The sequence below is a fragment of the Felis catus genome, chromosome A3 (assembly GCF_018350175.1).
Source record: "Felis catus isolate Fca126 chromosome A3, F.catus_Fca126_mat1.0, whole genome shotgun sequence".
Classification (NCBI taxonomy): domain Eukaryota; kingdom Metazoa; phylum Chordata; class Mammalia; order Carnivora; family Felidae; genus Felis; species Felis catus.
In genome coordinates, this window is record NC_058370.1 from 31,976,985 (window position 1) to 31,998,308 (window position 21,324).

Genomic DNA, 21,324 nt, shown 5'->3' on the forward strand with positions numbered 1-21,324 from the left:
TCATAGTATGATGTTAATTGTGAAATCTAGACGGTAGCTATAGGAATGTTCATCAGATAATTGTTTCCAGTTTTCTTTATGTTTGAAACCTTTCACTGTAAAAACATGAAGGGAGGGAAGACCTTTGGCTGAAAAAAGAGATGAAGCTAAACAGCTTTTTATCTGAGGACCCTGACTGACTTGGATTTATAGGTTGGTAAGAATCTGTAGTCATGGGAGAATGGCTGTCTTCTCTCGGTAAGCAGGTTTTGATGTACCGAGAGACATCTTGTGCCTGTGCCCCTATGGTATTGGAAAAGAACACTTACATTGTATAATTAAAGCCTTTTTTGTTTTTTTAAGTTTTATTTATTTATTTTGAGAGAGACAGAGACAGGGCAAGTAGGGAAAGGGCAGAGAGAAAAGGAGAGCGAGAATCCAAAGCAGGCTCCACACTGCCAGCGCAGAGCCCGATGGGGGCTTGAACCCATGAAACCATGAGATCATGACCTGAGCCGAAACCAAGAGTTGGAGGCCTTAACAGACTGAGCCACCCAGGTGCCTCGGCACTTTTTTTTTTTTTTTGAAAGATCCTTTTAAGCAATCTCTACACACAATGTGGGGCTGAAACTCACAACCCTGAGATCAAGAGCCGCATGCTCTCTTAACTGAGCCAGCCAGGTACCCCAAGTACTTTTAAGAGAGGAAAATAAGCTCTTCTGGAGAAGAAAGTGGAACCCTGTGTTAAAAGTTTTAGGGCAGAGATAATCATTGCATCGTACTTGTCAGCTTAGGTGGTTACAGGCCATAGGAAGGGTCTCATCTGTACCTATTACTTGCTTTCTCCTGGGCAACTTCAGAATTCCAAAGAATGTTTTGCATGCACAGTTTCTTACTTTGCAATAAACCAGATTCTGCCTCTCAGTAGACTTTCTTTTTTCTTTCTTCCTTCCTTCTTTCCTTCTTTCCTTCCTTTCTTCCTTTTTTTTTTTTTTTTGTTCAAATGCCCAGTTTGGAATATATTTGACATTTAATACCAGTGATTTCTAAAAGAAAAGACAGATATCACATCAATCTGCTGCTTGTATCACTAATGACACTCTTGCTTGATGGTCAATGTCAAGGCTCCTTTTCAGGCAGGGAGGATGTACTGCTGTCCTTCACAGAACTATTTTTTCCCTTCCAGAAGCCTCCAGAGCAGTGTTTGTTAACACGAGGGGAGAAGGAAGAGACACAGATGCCTGTGGCGGAGGTGTTTGATGAAACTTCAGGCTTGGTTGGCTAATGTAATATGTGTGAAGAGACAGGATGTTCTTGCTTCTTTGGGAACCTTGATCCCTCTGCTTCTTTCAGAAGCAATCAGCTGCTTGCTCTCTTGGCTCACTCTCTGCATGGGCGAATGTCCACAACAGCATGCGACCGTTGTCCTCAAACAAGAAGAATCTTGCCAGGCCTCTCTGTTGATATGTTTTTATACACACCCTATCTTTGCCTGATAGGGTGGTCCTTTGGGCTGTGCAGACACAGGAGGCTGGGAGGTCTGGGAGGTGGGTTCATTCCAGATTGGCATTTTCTAGATGAAGTTTCTTTGGGCAAGTTACTCGACTTCTCTCTGTGTCTGACTGTCTGATTGTAAATGGGGGTCGTGGTAGGATTGCCTGCTTCATGGGGCTATTGCAGATGAAGCTCTTCACACAGTGCTTGGCACCCAGCAAGCACTGGATAAATGTTATCTACCCTTATTATTATACTGTTCCTGTTATTCTGAAATTGCTTGTTTCATTCAAACATATGTCTTTGAGATCTTTCAGGTTCCAACTGTCATCTTAACAGCTGTACAGTATTCCATAATTTGGAATACCACCCCCTCCGAAAACTATTCCTTCTCTAACGCAGTTAGATAAAGCAACCCAGTCATTAAAGCTGCCATTCCTCATTGACTCTCTTTCTCTTTAGCCCCTTTGCCTGTTCAGTGATGAAGTTCTACTCTCATTTTAGTTCCTACATATGTTCTTAATCTGCCCCCTGCTCTTGATTACCCTACCCTAGTTCACATGCTCCTTGTCTCTCACCAGGACCATGGCAGCTGAATGAATTCCTGTTGCTTCTAAGATTGCTGGCCACTGGGCTGAAGCCCTATAAAGTCATCTCCCATCCAGCTGCCAAATCTGCAGATCTGACCGTGTAAACTCCTCTGCATGGCACATGGCGGCCCACGGCAGTCATGACGCGTGGTGTTGGCTACAATATGATTTATTGATGACAGAAATTTATGAGGCAGAGAGTTGCAGAGGGTTTAGGCTCTCCCCAGGCCCGTAGTTATTTTATAGAGAGGTGGGCAGAGCTGAATGCACTGTAAAGAACCTTCCAACAGAGAATCCAGTACCCACAAGTAGATCGGGGTCTACCTGGGGAGGGAGGATGAGGAACACCTAATTTTATTTTATTTTATTTTATTTTATTTTATTTTATTTTATTTTATTTTATTTTAGGAACACCAATGTAACAAGAAATGTCCAAGTGATGAACCCAATAAAGCACCTTTGTGGTCTCGAAAGCTCAGCCGGAGCGTTTGTGCATCCAAGTGGCTATCAACAGCCAAGCCTCGCTGTCCTTTCCAGAGCTGGGAACAGAAGAGCCCCACGGCCATCCAGCTGAAACCACAAGGTTTGTCTCTCCCCAGTTACCCATGTGCGATTGTTCTTTGACTCTCACTTTAAACTCCCAGCACCCTATGGCACTTGTGGTTGCCCAGGCTGGTTCTACTTGCATTTGCGCTGTCCCCCAGGCATTGGCCTGGCCTGCCCCATGCTTGGAGATGACCTTCTCCAGAAAACTTACTGTTGCTTTCTGGGTTCTTCTCTGTCTTGTCGTTGTGTTTACATGGTATGTTGGTGCGTTTGCATCATCCCAAACTGTGAGCAACTTGAAGGAAGGGTCTATTACATTCACCTTTGTATACCCAGGGCCTGGCGTGTTAAATCATTGACTGAATGCATGTTTGACTAGGCCACAGATAAAAATACAAGTCACCCGTAATCTCACTAGTCAGCAATTAAACCACTGGATTAATTACCATTGAAGTTTATTTGGGATTTATCCTTCCAGATGCTTTTTTTCTAGCTATAGATATGTGTATTTCTCACTTACACAAACACACACACACACACACACACACACACACACACACACACCCCACACGTGATTCTGCATTTTATAAAGTCTGGATCAAACCCTACCTATTGTTGAAAAATCTTCTTTCCACATAATGTATCATAGACAGTCTCTCTTCTCATTACATATTCTTGTAGTCCTTGGATTATCGTGTTGCACAGTGCTTCATCCTTATCAGACATGCAGTTTATTCTCCAGCTGAAATTGTTAATCTTTCTGTGTCGAGAGTATTTGTTTCTCATGATGAAGAAACATGGTAAACAAATACTGGGTCTAAAGTAAGCACAAGGAAGACTGTTACTAATGGGAAAGTATTTTGGCCAAAGTATTGTTTGGCCTTTAAGGCGCTGGGACTTTAGTCCTTCAAGCTGTGACTGAAATGGGGGCCTCCTCTTAGGCAATGCCTCTTGTATTGAGTTATTTTTTCCACAGCAGGACTATGGCGACCCAGGAAGCCACTCCAGGCAGCCAGTCCGAGGAGAGCAGTGCCTTGGATTTGCCAACAGTTTATGACATAAGAGATTATGTGCTGCAGAGACCCCACCAAGAGGCTGACAGTGAGGCTTTTAGTTCTGTGGAAGCCCTTTCTAGTCCTTGCTCTTCTGATGCAGATCCAGGTAAGAAACAGGGTTTAAAACAAGCTAACACTGACACCCCCCCCCCCCCATACATACAGGTATGTGGTTGTTTGTTTCTCTCTTTTCCAATAGCACCTCTCTGAGGAATGATCCATTGTCTCTGGTAGAAAAACATCTTATCTAAGCACAACTGTGGGGAGAGACTTCAAAGGACAAGCTCCCTGGTGAAACCACAAGGAGCTATTTCCTGGAGGCCTTTTTGTCTGAGGACCTTTCTAATCTCCATCCAACTGCATTCAGAGGTTCAACAGGGAGAGGGTGGAATTGAATTTTGTTTTGTTCTTTTAAAACTTCAGAAAGTTGGGGTGCCTGGGTGGCTCAGTGGATTAAGCATCTGACTCTTGATTACAGCTCAGGTCATGATCTCATGGTTTGTGAGTTCGAGCCCCACGTTGGGCTCTGTGCTGACAGCATGGAGCCTGCTTGGGATTTTCTCTCTCCCTCTCTCTCTGACCCTCCCCTGCATACACTCGCATGAGCACGTGCACACTCTCTCTCTCTAGAATAAATAAATAAATTAAAAAATAAAAACTAAAACTTCAGAATGCAGCAATGTGGGCCTGTTAAATGTTACAGGTGACAGTAGTAGGGCACTCAGTATTCCTCGTATAGAGTATACTCTGCATTTGGGGAACAACTTTTCTACAAGTTTCCCTGACTGAATTGCCAAAAAGTTTATTATTTAAGCTTAATGATGATTGTTGACATAGTTACTGACCATCTCTGGTTGTAAAGCCCTTGACTTTCCCATTCTTTGCCCAGTCCAGACCTGGAGGTCCACAGACCTGGGCCCAAAGCTCTCCCACTTACTGGCTCTGGGACTTGGGGCATGTTTCTTAATGTCTCTGAGCTCTGTGTACTTGACATCATCACTTAGATTTCTGTTAGACTTCTGGAATTTGATATATCCTAAAGCAAATTGCTAATTCCTCCACCCCCTCCCCAGTCCATTTCCCCTTGTATATACACACCTGTTCGTTGACCCTTTCTCATCTCTAAAAAGCATTTTTACCCATCCATTCACTTAGGCCCAAACTTTGGAGTCATCCTCAACCTCTCTCACATCCAGTCTATCACTGTCAGCTTTACTGCCAGAGTAAGATCTAGAATCTAAACCATTTTGCCACCCCCTCTGCTGCCACTATTGCCTGTCTTCTGGATTATTGTTACAAACTCCTAACCAGCTCTTTCCATACCTGCCCTTGACCTCCTACACTCTCTTCTCAACACATCCACCAGAGGATCCTTTTAAAAATGCAAATCAGATCATGTGAGTCCTTGGTGCAAAACTCCCATGGCTTCTCATCTGTCTCAGAGCAAAAGCCAAAGTCCTATGGCACCCATGCCCTCTGGGCCCTGGGTCTGCCACGTCTCTGCCCTGACCTCCTACTGTTCTTATCCTCACTGGGCGGGGCCTCTGCCTCCCACCTCTAAGAGCCAGCCACCCTCCTCCCTGCTGACGTTCTTTGTTGTACCCTTCCCTGGCTTTATTCTTTGCCTCGGCAGGAATGCCACTGGGCACCCTAGATTTGACTTTAATTGATTCATCTCCTGGAATATAAATTCCAGGATAGCAGGTACTCAATAAATACTTGTATGAGGAATGAATGGGTGAATGTTAACTGCTATTGGTATTTCATTAAGAGATATGCTTGTATGGATGTAGGGCTGAAGCTGATCCCAACATAAAAACATCTCTGGTCCCCTCTCCACTGCCCACACATGTAGCTTAAGGCTGGTTAGGAGTAACTTTGGAAAGTTCCATGTATAAGGAGTGGGAGTCATAGGCAGCACTGAATCAGGTGAAGCCTGAATTTAGCCCCATAGCACAATCAGTGTTGGAGGAGATTGTCAGATTGCATCTGCCTCCCAGAAGAAAAGTCAAAATGTGTAATTGATGGAGACATGGCCCAACTGTCAGCCATTAACGTGTGCAAAGTGCGTTATCAACTGTTGTGCAGTGATATAAATCCTGAGCCACTTCTGCTAGAACACATGCACCCCAAACCCAAGTGGGTCCAGTCCAACTGGAGGCCCAGTTCTCACTTTGTCTTCTCCTTGCTTGGGCCTCCACCCCATTCCTACGTGCCCTGGGCCTTCATATGTCACCCTTCAGAGCCTCCCCAAAAGACGATTTGAAACTTGGACTCAGAGACAAATAGCTTCAAGTGTCAGCTTTTCCAGGATGGTCTTCATTTAAGAATACCTAGCCTTAACCTTAAAGAATGGTTTAATTTCAGGAATCGAGGATAGGTAGAAGAGAGATTGGGAAACTCTGTCTGTCTGATGTTCCTAAAATGCATCGTATTTATGTTTTCCACCCCTACACATTCTCACACCCCCCCTCTGCACCCTACCCCCTAATTTGACCTTTCCAAATGGAGCCATTCCTAGCATCCAGGAGTCTTATCTCCTCCTTCTTCCCTGTGGCCATGCCTCCTGATCTGCAGCATGTGTTTAAAACACTAATGTTGGTTTGCACATACTACCCCAATGAAGGTTCTGTGGTTACTTTTCTCTGCAGAGCTAGACATCGGAATGTCTTAGAATACAGGAATAATGATCACTCCCATCTATGGCAGCCTGGCTGCCTGTCAGGTTTTTTGTTGTTGGGCTCCATGCTAAGTGGTTCACAAAGATTGCTACTTTTAATTCTTACCACAAACCTGAGAAGCAGAAAGCAACCCTATTTTATAAACAAGGAAATGTAGATGTGGAGACATTAGGAAGCCTGCCCGGTGTTACTTAATAAATGGCGGAGCTGGGCTGAGCCCAAAGGCACTGTTTTAAATCACATTTTTATTGGAAAAAAGTTGCTTTTTCTAACCTGGAAAACAACCAAATAGATGATATCACTGAGATAAGGAATTGCCCAGAAATGAATCTAGGCAAGTTTGTTCGCTTGATACAGCAAACAACTCATTTTTGGAGGGGGGGCAGTTTTAGGGAGGAATATTAAGTTTTTGATACTATTTTATTCAGACTTACGTATTTAAAAGCAATCTTAATTTTGTGGTGCAGTCCACCATTCTGCAGTACTTTTGTATGCTATACCATTTATTACTCACGATACTTGTTATGGTTGCTTAAAATTGGACCAGATCGGGGCATCTGGGTGGCTCAGTCGGTTACGTGTCTGACTTCCGCTCAGGTCATGATCTTGCAGTTTGTGAGTCTGGCCCTGTGTCAGACTCTGTGCTGACAGCTCAGAGTCTAGAGCCTGCTTTGGATTCTGTGCCTCTCTCTCTCTCTCTCTCTCTCTCTCTGCCCCCCTCCCCCGCTTGCACTCTTTTTTTCTCGCTCTCAAAAGTAAAAATAAATATTCAAAAAAAAATAAAAAATAAAATAAAATAAAATAAAATTGGACCAGATCACCTAGAGCTTCCCAAGAACTGAGTGGAAATGATATCCGAAAGATATCATGATGGGAGCAGGGATTACGCTAGGATCCAATGGAAGACAGCCACGTTTATATTTAGTAGCTTTGTAGCGGATAGCTTATGGTAGGCAGGAATAAATGCACTCAGGTGTATCCACCACAAAAGGAACTTCATTCTGATCTCACTAAGTGAAATTTACACAGCATGGGAAGCTATTTATTTTGTTGTAAACATTTCAGAGTTGCCTTTTGTGAGAAAGAGATTTTTACTAAGTAAATTTAGGAAAGATTGTCACTGGTAATCCGACCATTACCAGCCAGTGAAATGGCTGAGGTGGACGGTCCTACACTGTGGGGGAAATCACTGCCCTAACCACCCAGCCTGATTTGCTCTTGGCTGACCATCTTGCACCTCCAGTTTCTCAAAACTGTCTATGGTCTTGAGTTCTGATTTTCTATTTATAAGGAGGACCCGGGGTGTGGGGGGTGCCTGGGTGGCTCGGTCAGTTGAGCCGCGATTTTGGCTCAGGTCATGATCTCACAGTCTGTGGGTTTGAGCCCTGCATCGGGCTCTGTGCTGACAGCTCGTAGCCTGGAGCCTGCTTCGGATTCTGTGTCTCCCTCTCTCTGCCCCTCTCCCTCTCATGCTCTGTCTCTCTCGCTCTCAAAAATAAATAAACATTAAAAAAAATACATAAAATCATAAATAAATAAATAAATAAATAAATAAATAAATAAATAAATAAATTGGATCCGGGGCACCTGGGTGACTCATTCAGTTATGGGGCCGGCCCTTGATTTTGGCTCAGGTCATGATCTCATGGTTCATCATGGGCTAGAGCCCCGTGTTGGGCTCTGCACTGTCAGCATGGAGCCTGCTTGGGATTCTCTCTCCCTCTCTCTCTCTGCCTCTGCCTGGCTCTCCCTCTCTCTCCCTCTCAAAAATAAATAAACATTTAAAAACTAAAATTTAAAGAAGTACATATAAGTAAGATCCACTTTCCTTCCCTTCACTGCATGCTCATAGGTAGTTGTAATTACAGATTCTCTCCCCCACAGCCCTTCAGCAGATTTGGCCCACATTTTAATCTAGTTCGGATAACTCTGGATCTGTTGTTTGCTCAGAGACACGGCCTACCTTTACATTGGTCTCCGTTGGTGTTCTGATGGCTACTGTTCTAGCTCTGCTTTTTAACATATCCAGCTCCCAAGCCAACTTGCATTCTTGGCTTGCTTGTTTGCTGTTGTGTGTTGTAAGGAAGTTGATCTTCTAGAGATTGGTGAACACAGGCAAAGTTTTCCAGCTGATAGTCACCCAAGGTATCTCAGCATTGGGCTGCACCCAGCCCTAGTACTCCCTTACTGTTGGTTGCACTTAGATAGCCTGTGCTTACCTCAGAGTATGGTTGACTACCTCAAGAACTGATGGAGTATGGCAGGTTGCTTACAGAGGTCTGAGGGTGGAACCCAGGACCTGGCTTCTCTAGCTACTGGGTGAAATAGGAGCCAGGAGCTGACCCTTAAGATTCAGTCAAATTAGCCCAGTTGTCAAAACCTATGGTTAAAATTCAGACGCACAGTTAGCAAGGAGATGGGGTCCACGGTGATGGTGTAGAATAGCCTACTGGTAGCAGAGCACAGCCCTGCAACAGGTAATGCAACGAGAGTACCCAGAAATCCCAGCAAGTAGCAGGCAGTGTGCAGGTGGCTTATCAGTGAGTGGGAAGGTCCCAACTTCAAGGTCGGAGTCAGCATCACAGTTGTAACCTCTGGAAGAATAGCAGGCAAGGGACGAGTGGCCTCAATTTTAGGAGATGGCAGGGACCACTGTAAAAACCAGGTTTTAAGGACAGAGACCTGGGCTGACGCCTAACTTTTACAAAGGATCCCCCATTTCACCATGCAGCTGCCTCTGGCTTTGCCCATCACTGACCTGTTCTTCCCAGCCAGGCTTTTTGAAGGGGTTGCCCATATTCCGTTCTACTTCCTCTTATGATTGTTCTTCAATTCTGGGCACATGTCCTTCACCCCCACTACCCACTAGACTAAGCCCGCCCTTGCTCAGATGCTGGTGATTTTGCCCAGGAGCTAAACCTAATGGACACTTTTCTGCCCTAATCCTGTATGCCCAACTGCCATATCACTGTTCATGCCCTGGAGGAGGATATTAGCAGCAAGGGACATGAGAGTTCAGAGCACTTTCTAGGAAATGAGTTGATAAGAATCTGAGAGTATTAGTCAGGAAAACCTCAAAGCCTTGGTCATTTCAGTCTGGGTACCCAAAAGCGGGTGAGTCTGGTTTGTGTCTCTCTAGATAAACACCGCTCCTCTGTCTCGAACTGGTGTCTTGAGCAAGCATTGTCTAGCTACTTCTTATGAAGTAGTAGTAAAACAAACAACAACTTGTCACCTAAGCCAGGCATAGGAGTACAGAACTCCCTCCCTTCTCTTCCTGGTGAGATCTGACAGAAGAGCCACACCGCCAAAGAGGTCTTCTTGAAACAGCATTTCCATCACGTTCCTCTATTTAAATCCCTTTGAGATATCATTGTACACCCCCACTTTCCTTCCAACTCCAAACAAGGCTCCTGTGCCTCCTTGTCAGGGCTCTGCATAATCTCATGTCCAAAGCATTTGTTCAAGATTAAAAAAAAAATTATTTTAATGTTCATTTGCTTTTGAGGCAAAGAGAGAGAGACAGAGTGTGAGTGGGGGAAGGGCAGAGAGAGAGAGAGAGAGGGAGACATAGTATCTGAAGCAGGCTCCAGGCTCTGAGCTGTCAACACAGAGCCTGATGCGGGGCTTGAACCCATGAACTTCGAGATCATGATCTGAGCCAAAGTCGGACGCTTAACTGACTGAGCCACCCAGGCACCCCTGTTCAATATTTAACAGCCAGTTCAGCAGTATTGCAATATTTTAGTAACTGGCAAGGCACCAGGTAACATACAGGTGCATGCCAGCCGAATGCAGGCCCCTGCTGGTGTCTAACTACTCATTAACACAGGCCTGCTACTCCTGTCGGGCTTGTTTTTATGCTGAGTCAGGCCTTAATGCCTCAGCTGCGTTGTTCCTGTCCTTGAAATGTGCTCCTTCCTTCCTGGTTAGCTCCAGGCCACTCCAGAAACCGTTGAGCTGAGTCCGTCAATTAGTCCCCCATACACACTTAGCGATGGGCTTGGATTCCCTGCCTCTTAGATACTTGTTTCCTTTCTCTTTTGTTACTGGGCTGGACAAAAGCATAGAGTAAACAGAATGCAAGTGCCAAGTGAGATGGTCAGTGGTCTCAGATAAAACCCTCAAAAACAAGGTCACCAGGGTTTCCTGGAGTGAAGTTCTATGTGTACTGCTATAGGTTGAGAAAAGTCTGAGATCGGTGGCTGATATCATCAGGGCCCTCTGCAGCCCCTGTTCTGGAGATGCATTCTATTAGATGCCTTCTAATATAGGACAAAGAGTTGCTCTGGAGTTGTTTGGCTTAGACGTTGCAATATGGAGTTGGTAAATGTTTCTTTTTGAGCCCTTTCCTCAAACTTTGACTTCTAAGAGCATTTGTTGAGAAAACCGGCTGCATGTGAACAACAAACTGAATGTTTGATGATTAAATCTTGATGATTAAAAGCTCTAGCTGGTAGCCCTAGTTGTATGTCTAAAGTAAATAGTGACTTAATGTCTCCTTTTTTTTCTTCTGGAATCTGTCAAAATCCCAATCTTCAAAGACCATTTTGTAACCTATATAAATATATAGGCATTTCATCCAAGGAATTCGCGATTTAAGAATAGATAAATGTGTCCTTTTTCCTTTCTATGATTCCTATGGTATCTATTTGTAATTCTGGAAAATTTTATTTCCATAAGAAACTTTAAGCTCTTGGGGCACCTGGGTGGCTCAGTTGGTTAAGCGTCCGACTTCAGCTCAGGTCACGATCTCGCGGTCCGTGAGTTCGAGCCCCGCGTCGGGCTCTGGGCTGATGGCTCAGAGCCTGGAGCCTGCTTCCGATTCTGTGTCTCCCTCTCTCTCTGACCCTCCCCCGTTCATGCTCTGTCTCTCTCTGTCTCAAAAATAAATAAACGTTAATAAAAAAAATTATAAAAAAGAAACTTTAAGCTCTTAAATCTAAAATTTCAAAATAGAATTTATATATAATAACTATAGAATTCTGAATGTGGTGTTGTCATCTTAAATAGGAGTCAGGATGTATTCTACACATGTAAATAATGGTAAAGACATTTTCCTTAGAGGTGACATCCAACCTAGAAGTGACATCCAACCTAGCAGTAATGACCCAGCACCCTTTAAACCAGACCTGAAATATAGGGAGGAAGGGAAAGAAGGAGATTGAGGAACTAATTCTCTGAGAAATCAGAGAACAAAATCTGGTGCTTACTATCCCATGTCCAGTTGATGGGTTTTATTTGGAAAGTTTGAGTGTCCTGCATGCCAGTGCATTTCTGATTTGTTACCACTCATTGGGGTGAGTTCTACAGATTCAGCCACTGTAGGCTTCATTTTCAGGTCCAAAACAGGATGTTGAATTCTTTGCTTGCTACTATTGGAAGGAAGCAGTGTGTCCTAATTGTGTGGCCCAAGCAGTGAAGGATAAACTATCCGTGTATATGACTAAGGCCCACAGAATTACAGAATGTTACAGCCCCTAGGCCGGTGGTTTTCAAACTGTGTTCTAAGCATCCCTTTAGGAGCTATAAGGTCAGGACTGAACTTATGGGGGCCCTGGACTCTCCACTCTTGCTCTCCATATCAACTTATTTGCATCATAGGCTTCTAGATGAGCAGTCATTGGAAGAAAGGATGTCAGGGCCAAACAGTTTGAAAATTGCCAAGCTCACCCAGATGTGTCATTTTCTGCAAGAGAGTGTTGAAACCCAGGATAATGAAGAAAATCACCCAAGGTCACATAGCAACCTGGTAACTTCTATTTTTAGGTGGCCCTCTCTACAGACTACTTCTAACTGTGACTTTTCTATCCCTTTTCTGAAAATAGAAGAATATTTTTCTCTAGTTTAGACTACCAAATTGTAGATAACCTTAAATAGTCGTTAGAGATAGTAGTTTAAGAGGAGAGTTCTTTTCAAAGGCTCAAGAATGCTATTTGCCATCTGTGACATCTCTCATTGCTCCTCACTTTTGAGTTTCAAGGACACCTGCTGTGGGAGAAGAGACTTGTTTACTTCTGTGTACTTTGCCTATAGTCACAGGGTTTTTTTAAATTTTAATGTTCATGTATTTATTTTGAGAGGGGAGGGGAGGGGCAGAGAGAGAGAATCCCAAGCAGGCTTCATGCTCAGTGCGGAGCCCAATGCGGAGCTTGATCTCACAACCGTGAGGTCATGACCTGAGCCCAAATTGAGAGCCACATGGTCTTCTGACTGAGACAGCCAGGTGCCCCAAGAAAACTATACTCTTATCACATTTTATAGCATTCTGAATTTTCCTGCTCGCAAAATAATGGAATTGAGTGGAAATTTTAAATAAATTCTAAAAACCGACAAACAAGCCAAGAGATTTAACCCTGTTTCTTCACAATATATTCAGTCGTTAGATCCAGAATTTTCTTCTGTAAAGAACTCTTCGAAAACATTAGGGAATGTTAAGCGCAGTGGAAGTGAAAACATGAGGAAGTTACCCGTGGGCCAATGCCATTTTAGAACATGAGTTTGAGGGAGAATGGGTGAAAATAATATTCTGTGTTTTCAGCCAGCAAAACCCAAACAGCTGCTCCGGGTCTAGATCCTGGAGATGGTGCTTGGCAATTGCTTGCCATGGGGCAGTGTTCGAGTCTACTGCCCTCTAGTGACTATTTTTTTACATATTCCTGAGCGTTACTGAGAACAAGAATTTCAGTGTACCAGATGTGTTAAGCCTTTATAATTCATCCTTTGCAGAGCTTTTGTGCCTACTAGAAATAAAACTTCAAGTTATTAGAGATTTTTTTACTCGAAATCTGAGACGCTAACTTGTCTTAAGGCCACCAGTGTTAAGTCTAGTTACTGCAAGTGCATTATATAATTTGAGGACACCTTTTCATTTATCTTGCTTGATTGATTGCAGGTGAAAATGTAAACATAAAAGTAATATCTGATTTTTTTGTGTGCATTTGCCAAGAAAAAGTTGCGTTCTTCTGCAAAGATAAGACCAAAGGATTTAAATTTGCTTTATTTGATGAAATTATAGTAGCATTAGAGGGTAATGGGATTTTAAAAATCTTTCGGGATTTCTGATCTGATAAGATGGCATACCCATGACTCCCTGCTAAGTACAACTATAAACCATGGAAACACGAGAGGTGATCAAGGAATAGTGGGCAGTGGTAAGAAGAGGAATTGGTTTCAGGCCCCAGGACTGAAGGAACAACACAGAGGCAAAGTGTCTTCTGTTCTCCCACCCACCAGAAGAAGGTGACCAGAACTTGGTGCATTTCAGCCTGCAACCTAGCAACAAGAAGGGGCCTGGGTAGGCTCATTTCTCCACAGTACTGAGCAGTGGGTCATCCCACATCACCAGGAGAGCCCATCACCCAACAAGGGGGCATCTATAGCAAAACCCATCATAGTAAGTGGCGAGAGGAAGCACTCTCCTCCATTGGGCCAGAGACTTCACTCCTCTGCTAAACCAGACCCAGGTGGCCTGCAAGCACAAGTGAGGGGATTCTGCCAATTCAAGTAGTGTGACCTGGGCCGAGAATCCCCTTTGTCTTTGTGGGCCTGAGACTCCCCTTGCTCTCTACCTTCTTACATTCACTGGGGCAGCTGGAGGCACTGGAAAAGGGAAATCCCACAACAACAAGAGGCCCATCTGGAAAACTGCCTCTTCCCAGGGGGCCTGAGATCAACCCCCTACCAAGAGACACCCACGGGCTGGGTCAGTCCTGCAGGCAGTTCCAGCAGGGTGCTATGGGAGCCTCAACAGTACCTGATAAACCAAGGAGACCAAGATAAGCAGCAGAGGCTCTGAAAATTAAACTGTCATTGGAACCATGCAAAAGTAGGCCACAACCTGCGTGCTAAACCTGAACAGGATGGATGTGTGCTAAAGTACAGGACTTAAATAGCGCCAAGGTCACTCGTCATACCAAGAACCAAAAACCACAACGTGAATGAAAAGAGTCACAGACACCAATCCTGAGATGAATCAGACACTGGAATTTGCTAAGGATTTTAAAGCAATCCCCATAAAAGCACTTCAGCAATCAGTTATAAATTCTGTTGAAACAAATGAAAAAATAGAAAACTCAGTGAAGAAATACAAGTTATAAAAATACCTAAATGGAAATGAAATAGACCATAGCCAAAAAATTGATAAATTGGACCTCATCAAAATGTATTAAATTTGTGGGGTGCCTGGGTTGCTCAGTTGGTTAAGCTTCCGACTTTGGGTCAGGTCATGATCTCACCACTCGTGGGTTCGAGCCCCACATCAGGCTCTGTGCTGACAGAGCCTGGAGCCTGCTTCAGATTCTGTGCCCCTCCCCTGCTCACGCTCTGTCTCTGTCTCTCTCTCTCTGTCTTTCTCTCTCAAAAATAAATAAACATTAAAAAAAAAATTTTTTTTTAATTTGCTCTCTGAAAGCCCACATAAAAAGGATGAAAAGATAAGGTACACACCAGGAGAAAATACTTGCAAGTCTGTTGTCTGACAGAGGACTAGTATTTTGAGTATAAAAGAACTGTCAAAATTTAGCTGCAGAAAAGTAAACACTTCAAGTAGAAAGTGGGCAAAAGACATGAAGAGACATTTCTCTGAAGAGGGTATCCAGATGACAGATAAGCACGTGAAAGGAGTCCAACATCAGGAGCCATCAGGAAAGTACAAATTAAAACAATAACGATACCTACAGAAATGGCTAGGATAACACCACCAAATGCTGGTAAAGAGGTAGAGAAGCCGGACCACTCACGCATTGCTGCTGCGAGTGTAAAATGGCACAGCTACTCTGGGAAACGGTTTAGTAGTTTCTTGTAAAACTAAACATGGAATTACCATATGAGCACCTGGCATTTATACTCTTGGACATTTATCTGGCAGATGAAGAGTCACACTCGTGCAAAAGCCTATACATGAATGTTTGTAGCAGGTCTCGTCTTAACACCCGAAAACTCGAATGTCCCAGATATCCTTCATCAGGAGATCGTTAAGTAGATTGTGGTGCATCACTGGTATGGCCAGTGAATACCGCTCAGCAGTGGAGTAATGAACCATCCAGACACACAGCTTGGATGAATGAATCTCCCAGGGAATTCAGCTCATGGGGAAAAAAGTGAATTCCAAAACTTGACGTACTGTCGTCCGTTTACACAATATTTTTGAAGTGCAAACATTTTTAGAAATTGGAGAACAGACTAGTAGATGTCAGGGTTTGGAGTTGGGGTGGGCAGAAGGGAGGTGGCTGTGGTTCTAAAAGGGCAATGCGTGGGATCCTTATGATGACAATATTCTGTATCTTGACTGTGGTCATGGATGGGTGAACCCAGATGCGTGATAAAATTGTAGAGACATACATAAATGCATACAAGTAAACTGGAGAAATCGGAATAAGATTGTTGGATTTATTAATGCCAGTATTCTGTAGTTGGAAGTACATTGAGGGAAAGTACGGAAATGTTCACAGGATTTGTCTGCATTGATCTCTAGCACTGCATGGGAGTCTTAAATATCTCAAGAAAATTTTCAACCAAAAAATCTGTCGGGCGTCATAAAAATCCTGGCCCTTTTTCTTTAAATGCTTGTAAGCTCATCTTTTCTTTGTTTTCTTTTGTTTTCTTGTGTTTCTCTGAAATAGTTGCATTTTTCTCTGAAACAACTGTAAAAATTGCTATACAAATAAACAATTCCCTAGCTTTGATCATTTTCATTGTTTCTAATGTGTTGTTGTTATAAAGGGCTGTGTTCAACATCCTTCTGGTTAAGCCCTTGTATTTATCTTAAATTATTCTTCAAGCTAAATTCCTATAAGAAAAATTGCTCTATCACATTAAAACTTTTTTTTGACACGTATTACTAGATTGTCCTTCCAGAAAAGGGAAGAAAACCATTTTTTCCAAGGCTCTTCTCAACACTAATATTATAATTTTTTGAAACTTTGCTAATTATGGGGGGGGGGGAAAGACTTTTGTTTTAATATGCATTTCTCTGATTATAGTGTAAAGAAATACTGTGTTTTCTTGGACATTTTCTTTTTTATGAATTGCCTGTTTTCTATTAAAATTGTCATCTTTTCTTACTAACTCGTAAGAGTACTTTATACATCAAGAATACTAACTCTTTAGCATTTTTTGCAATAATTCATCCCAGTTTTGCCTTTTAATTTTTATACACTCTCTGATTGAAATTTGTTTTCTCTAAAATGACCAAAGTAATGGGTACTTTAAAAAAGGTAAAATAGGGGTGCCTGGGTGGCTCAGTTGGTTGAGCCTCCAACTTCAGCTCAGGTTGTGATCTCATCATTCATGAGTTCAAGCCCTGCATTGGGCTCTGTGCTGACAGCTCAGACCCTGGAGCCTGCTTCAGGTTCTGTGTCTGCCTCTCCGTCTCTACATCCCTCCTCCACTTGTGCTCTCTCTCTATCTTTCTCAAAAATAAATAGACATTAAAAAAAAAAAAGTAAAATACCACAGATGAAAAGGAAGCAAAAAGAACATTCTCTATTCTTCCCCTCCCTTTCTACTTCCTGGTGGTAACCAGTAGTGTTGTGTATATTTTTAGGGCGGTGTACCGTAAATATATATATCTCAGTGTTGGTAAACTGTGCATGTAAATGTGTGTATTTTAGTACAGTTGATTATGCATAGCTTTTAACCTGTCAAAGTTCAGGGAAAAAAAAAAAAGAAAGCAGAAGTAAAACCAATGAATCACTGAAGTAGTAATTAGTTTATTGTGCATACACTAAAAAGACACTTTGCAAATTGGGAGTGCTCAAACCAAAACACAGAATGAAGCTCAGAGGTATATTGTTATAAAGCAGCTTATGTAGTGTGGAGGCAGTGATTGGCTTTTGCAGTAATTGGTTACAATATTAGAATTTTCTTAAATGTAAGGGTTTGGTTAGTGGTTACCTCCTATTAGTTTGGGGGAACAATTTAAGTTTTGCTTATGATTTTCAGACACATAACCAAGAAGTGTCCCAGGTCAAGTTAGCCTCTCTTATCTTGCAAAGTGAACTAAATTAAGCTTTACATGTATGACTAACTGGTTGTGTCCATTCAGGGAATTTTCAAGTTTGGTCTCTGTTTGTGTTTGATTTTAGCAAACCAGAAATCTCTAACAAAAACATACTGTTTTCCAACTTGCCTTCTTAAAAATTTATTTATTTTTTATTGTTTTTAAATGTTTATGTTTGAGAGAGAGAATGAGCGGGGCAGGGCAGAGAGAAAGAGGGAGACAGAATCCGAAGCAGGCTCCAGGCTCTGAGCTGTCAGCACAGAGCCCCACACAGGGCTCAAACTCACGAACCGTGAGATATTGACCTGAGCTGAAGTCAGACACTTAATCAACTGAGCCACCCAGGCACCCCTCCAACTCACCTTTTAAAATTCCATGTTCTATCACAATCATCTTTAGATGTTAATAGCTCAACCAAAGGTCTGTGTAGTATTCTGGAGTACAAATACACTATAATCTTTTTCACTGTCCCCCTGTTAATGGCCATTAGTTTGTGTCCCAGTTTTGGCTACTACAAGTAAATGTGTTGTTTCGTTGTTGTTGTTGTTGTACAGATTTTAAATTCTTACATAGTTAATTTTATCCATCAATGCTTCTGCTTTGGTATATTTAGAAAATCATTCTCTCCCAAGATTATATAAATTAGGTATCTCCTGGTAATTTTACAGTTTAAATTTTTTAAATTTTGAAATGTGTTTCTTGGTGTAGAATGTGAGGCAGGGTGATAGCTTTATTATTTTCTCAATGGGAGCCAGTTGTCTTAAAGCTACTTATTTAATTGTATTATTTTCACTTAAAAAGATCATATTCTGCATTCTTATTTTTGGTTTTGGAGCTAGACTGGTTTGGGTTTGACCTTGATTCTGACCTGGGGCAAGTTGCTACACTTTGCGTTGTTCAATTTCTTCATCTGTAGAATGAAAATTATAATATTGCCTGCTTCTTAGGTTGTCATGACAACTGAATGAGGCAACAGAGCTTAGAACATTTAGTAAAGGCTAGCGGTCATTACTGTTGCTGCTGTTATAGCTAGTAGTGCCCCTGTGGGTGTTTCTAGACTTCTACTTCTTTGTAGAACTTCTTTCAACAAGCAACTATAAGCCTTACCCTTTATGGTGCTCAGTACTGGGCAAAAAAAAAAAAAAAAAAAAAAAAAAAAAATGATTTGTACTGGCACAGAGCCTTTACAGGGAAGTTTTTCTGGTTCATACTGACCCAAAGTATCCACAGAATTACTTCCTAGAATTTGCTGTTAGTATAGATGTTTTCTGCTAACTCAGCATATAGTTGTAGGCAAATTATCTAACCCTGTTCTCATATAATCTCTTCATTGCAAATGTAGATGTCAACAGATGCCTTCTCATTTGCAAAGTGCTTTGATTTGTATTTGAAGAGGCTTCCGTGCAGTTTCCACAAATCATCTTATGGTGAAGGGTCCCCATTAATTTCAGGTGGCTTTAAGCAGAGCCACGTCTGTGAGAATGTGTTTTATGGCATGCTTTTTTTTGTTTTTTTAAAGGTTTTATTTTTAAGTAATCTCTACACCCAACGTGGGGCTCAAACTCACAACCCTGAGATCAAGAGTTGCATGCTCTACCGACTGAGCTAGCCAGGCGCCTTTATGGCATGTTTGTTAGAGGTCTATCTAACCAGTCAATGAAACATTTTTTTATTGTCCTCTTTGCATCTATCACCATGCTCTAGGTTGAGGGTGACATAAAACATGAAATCGTGTGGGAACACATGATTTCTGTATGCAGGGAGTTGAGGCTAGTTGGGAAAATAAAATATGCAAACTTAAAATAAGAGGAACAAAATCAGGCAGGGTAGGTATCATAGCTTCACAGAACAAATAAATAGAATGAACAAACTCATTTAAGAAAATAACGTCTCTTCAGGAAAGAGCAGATATCTTATTTCCCATGTCAGAATTCTCTATGAAAAGAGTAGCTGTTGAAACTATTACATTCTGAGGATGCTAGAGAAATATTACTTAAGGAATAGAAATTAACATGTTATTTTACATTTACAGTTCCCCAGAGAAGAACAATAATACAAAATTTAATCAGATCTTGGAGGAAACATTTTTTATAACCATTTATTACTAGACCTCAGAGTTTCCTTATTTATTGTCAGTACTTTTAAACCTGTAGAGTTTTAAATTATGCTTTAAAGTTGCTCTGTCAGCCATAGTTATTAATAACATTATTAATATATCATTAATGAAATATAGAGAAATAGTCATAATAAGAAACAGGGAGTTGCTCATTTGTGATTTCAGCTGGTGCCTGTGGAATTTTTCCTTTCATGATGCATCTGAGAAGTACCCTATAGTTTCCCACTGCTTTATCTCTGGCTATAAATTCTCAGCTAATTTTCTAAATTTGAATTTGAGCTACTTTGTGAAGATGAGAAGATCATTGGTCTTTGTGACCAAGTCTGTGCCTTCTTTCTTCAAAGAATGAGTTGATTGAAATATGTTGTCTTTCAAATCTGGACTTCATGAATATAGATTATGTGGTAACTTCCTACAGGTCCAAGGCAATAGCAGCCTGAGCAAAAGTATGAAATGGCAAGATTTCGAAATTGGGAAAAACAAATTTGGAATTATCTACATAAGGCTGTAAATGAGAATTTTTTAATGCATTCAAATGCATTTTGCGGGCTCAGTATGAACCAATAATATCAGATAATCCTACTTTACTTATTTTACACAGTGAACACTGTTTAACATTATTTTCAGACATTCATATTACTCTCTATTTAATGCTTTTTATTCATCCAGTAAGCGTTGAGTAAGTGCATGCTCTGTTTTGAATACTGTGCCTGCTGTTGGCTATCCAGGTGCCTTACAGAATGGTGGAAAGGAAATGAGTTTCCTACTGCCAGTATGTCCATCTAAGTAGAATCTTCCTACTTGTAATCTGTTTCTGATTTCATCTACCGAGGAGGTAACGTGGCATTTACCCATGCGGTGGACACTCCATAAACATTTCCAGGGTGTTAGAACATGGGAGGTGAACTGAAAGGTAACTGGTCTCTGCCGGTAGTAGGCTGTAAACCTACATATCACTTTTCAAATATTAACTCAACCTTCAACAGGCGTGAGAAGTTGAAGTTGTTTGCAACTAGCCAGGAAGTAGGAAGGATATTGAATTCGTTTCAGCATATTAAGAATTGGGAATAAACAGCCATAAAAAAGAATGAAATCTTGCCATTTGCAACAAAATGGATGGAGCTAGAGTATATTATGCTTAGAGTATTAGAGTACATTATTAGAGTATATTATAGTATATTATTATACTATAATTATATAATATACTATTAGTATAATATACTAGTATATTATAGTAGTATATTATATAGTATAATATACTATAGTATATTATACTATAATATAATATTAATATAATATACTAGTATTATAGTATATTATTAGAGTATATTAAGTGAAATAAGTAAGTCAGAGGAAGACACCACATGATTTCACTAATACGTGGAATTTAAGAAACAAAACAAATGAGCAAAATAAAAAAAGAGAGAAATGAACAGACCCTTAACTATAGAGAACAAACTGATGGTTACCAGAGAGGAGGGGGGGAGGGGTGAAATAGGTGAAGGGGATTAAGAGTATGTGTATCATGATGAGCACTGAGTAATGTATAGAATTGCTGAATCACTACATTGTACACCTGAAACTAGTCCAATACTGTACGTTAATTATGTTGGAATTTAAAAAAGGAAGAACTGGGAAGGAAAAAAAAAAACAGCTCTGGATTCTATTTTTTGCTCAAAGTTTAACAGGAAGCTTTCTTATATCTAACAATGTATGATGTGATTTAGAAAAAATTTAAACTACCTTTTTCTGATGAAAGAAGGAAGCAGGAAAGAAGAGAGGGAAGTAAAGAGGGTTGGGGGGAGAGAGGGAGAGATAAATATTCTTATTTTTCAAGACTGTTTTGAGGAATAAGGACAAT

General features: G+C 41.5%; 1 protein-coding gene across 16 annotated transcripts in view; it reads left to right on the forward strand.

Moving 5' to 3' along the window:
* SHLD1 (shieldin complex subunit 1) overlaps positions 1-21,324 on the forward strand; it is a 100,127-nt gene that overhangs the window by 18,101 nt on the left and 60,702 nt on the right. For 8 of the 16 annotated variants that reach the window (XM_019826803.2, XM_019826806.3, XM_019826805.3 and 5 more), the window contains 2 exons: positions 2,472-2,646; positions 3,586-3,770. In XM_019826803.2, coding sequence (XP_019682362.1) covers positions 3,593-3,770 — 178 coding nt within the window. In that variant the 5' untranslated portion in view covers positions 2,472-2,646; positions 3,586-3,592. Of the gene's footprint in view, positions 1-111; positions 193-1,165; positions 1,266-2,054; positions 2,372-2,471; positions 2,647-3,585; positions 3,771-3,863; positions 4,155-13,522; positions 14,566-14,758; positions 16,039-21,324 lie in introns of those variants that run through there. The other 8 variants (XM_045053850.1, XM_019826807.3, XM_045053852.1 and 5 more) reach the window with 8 other exon arrangements.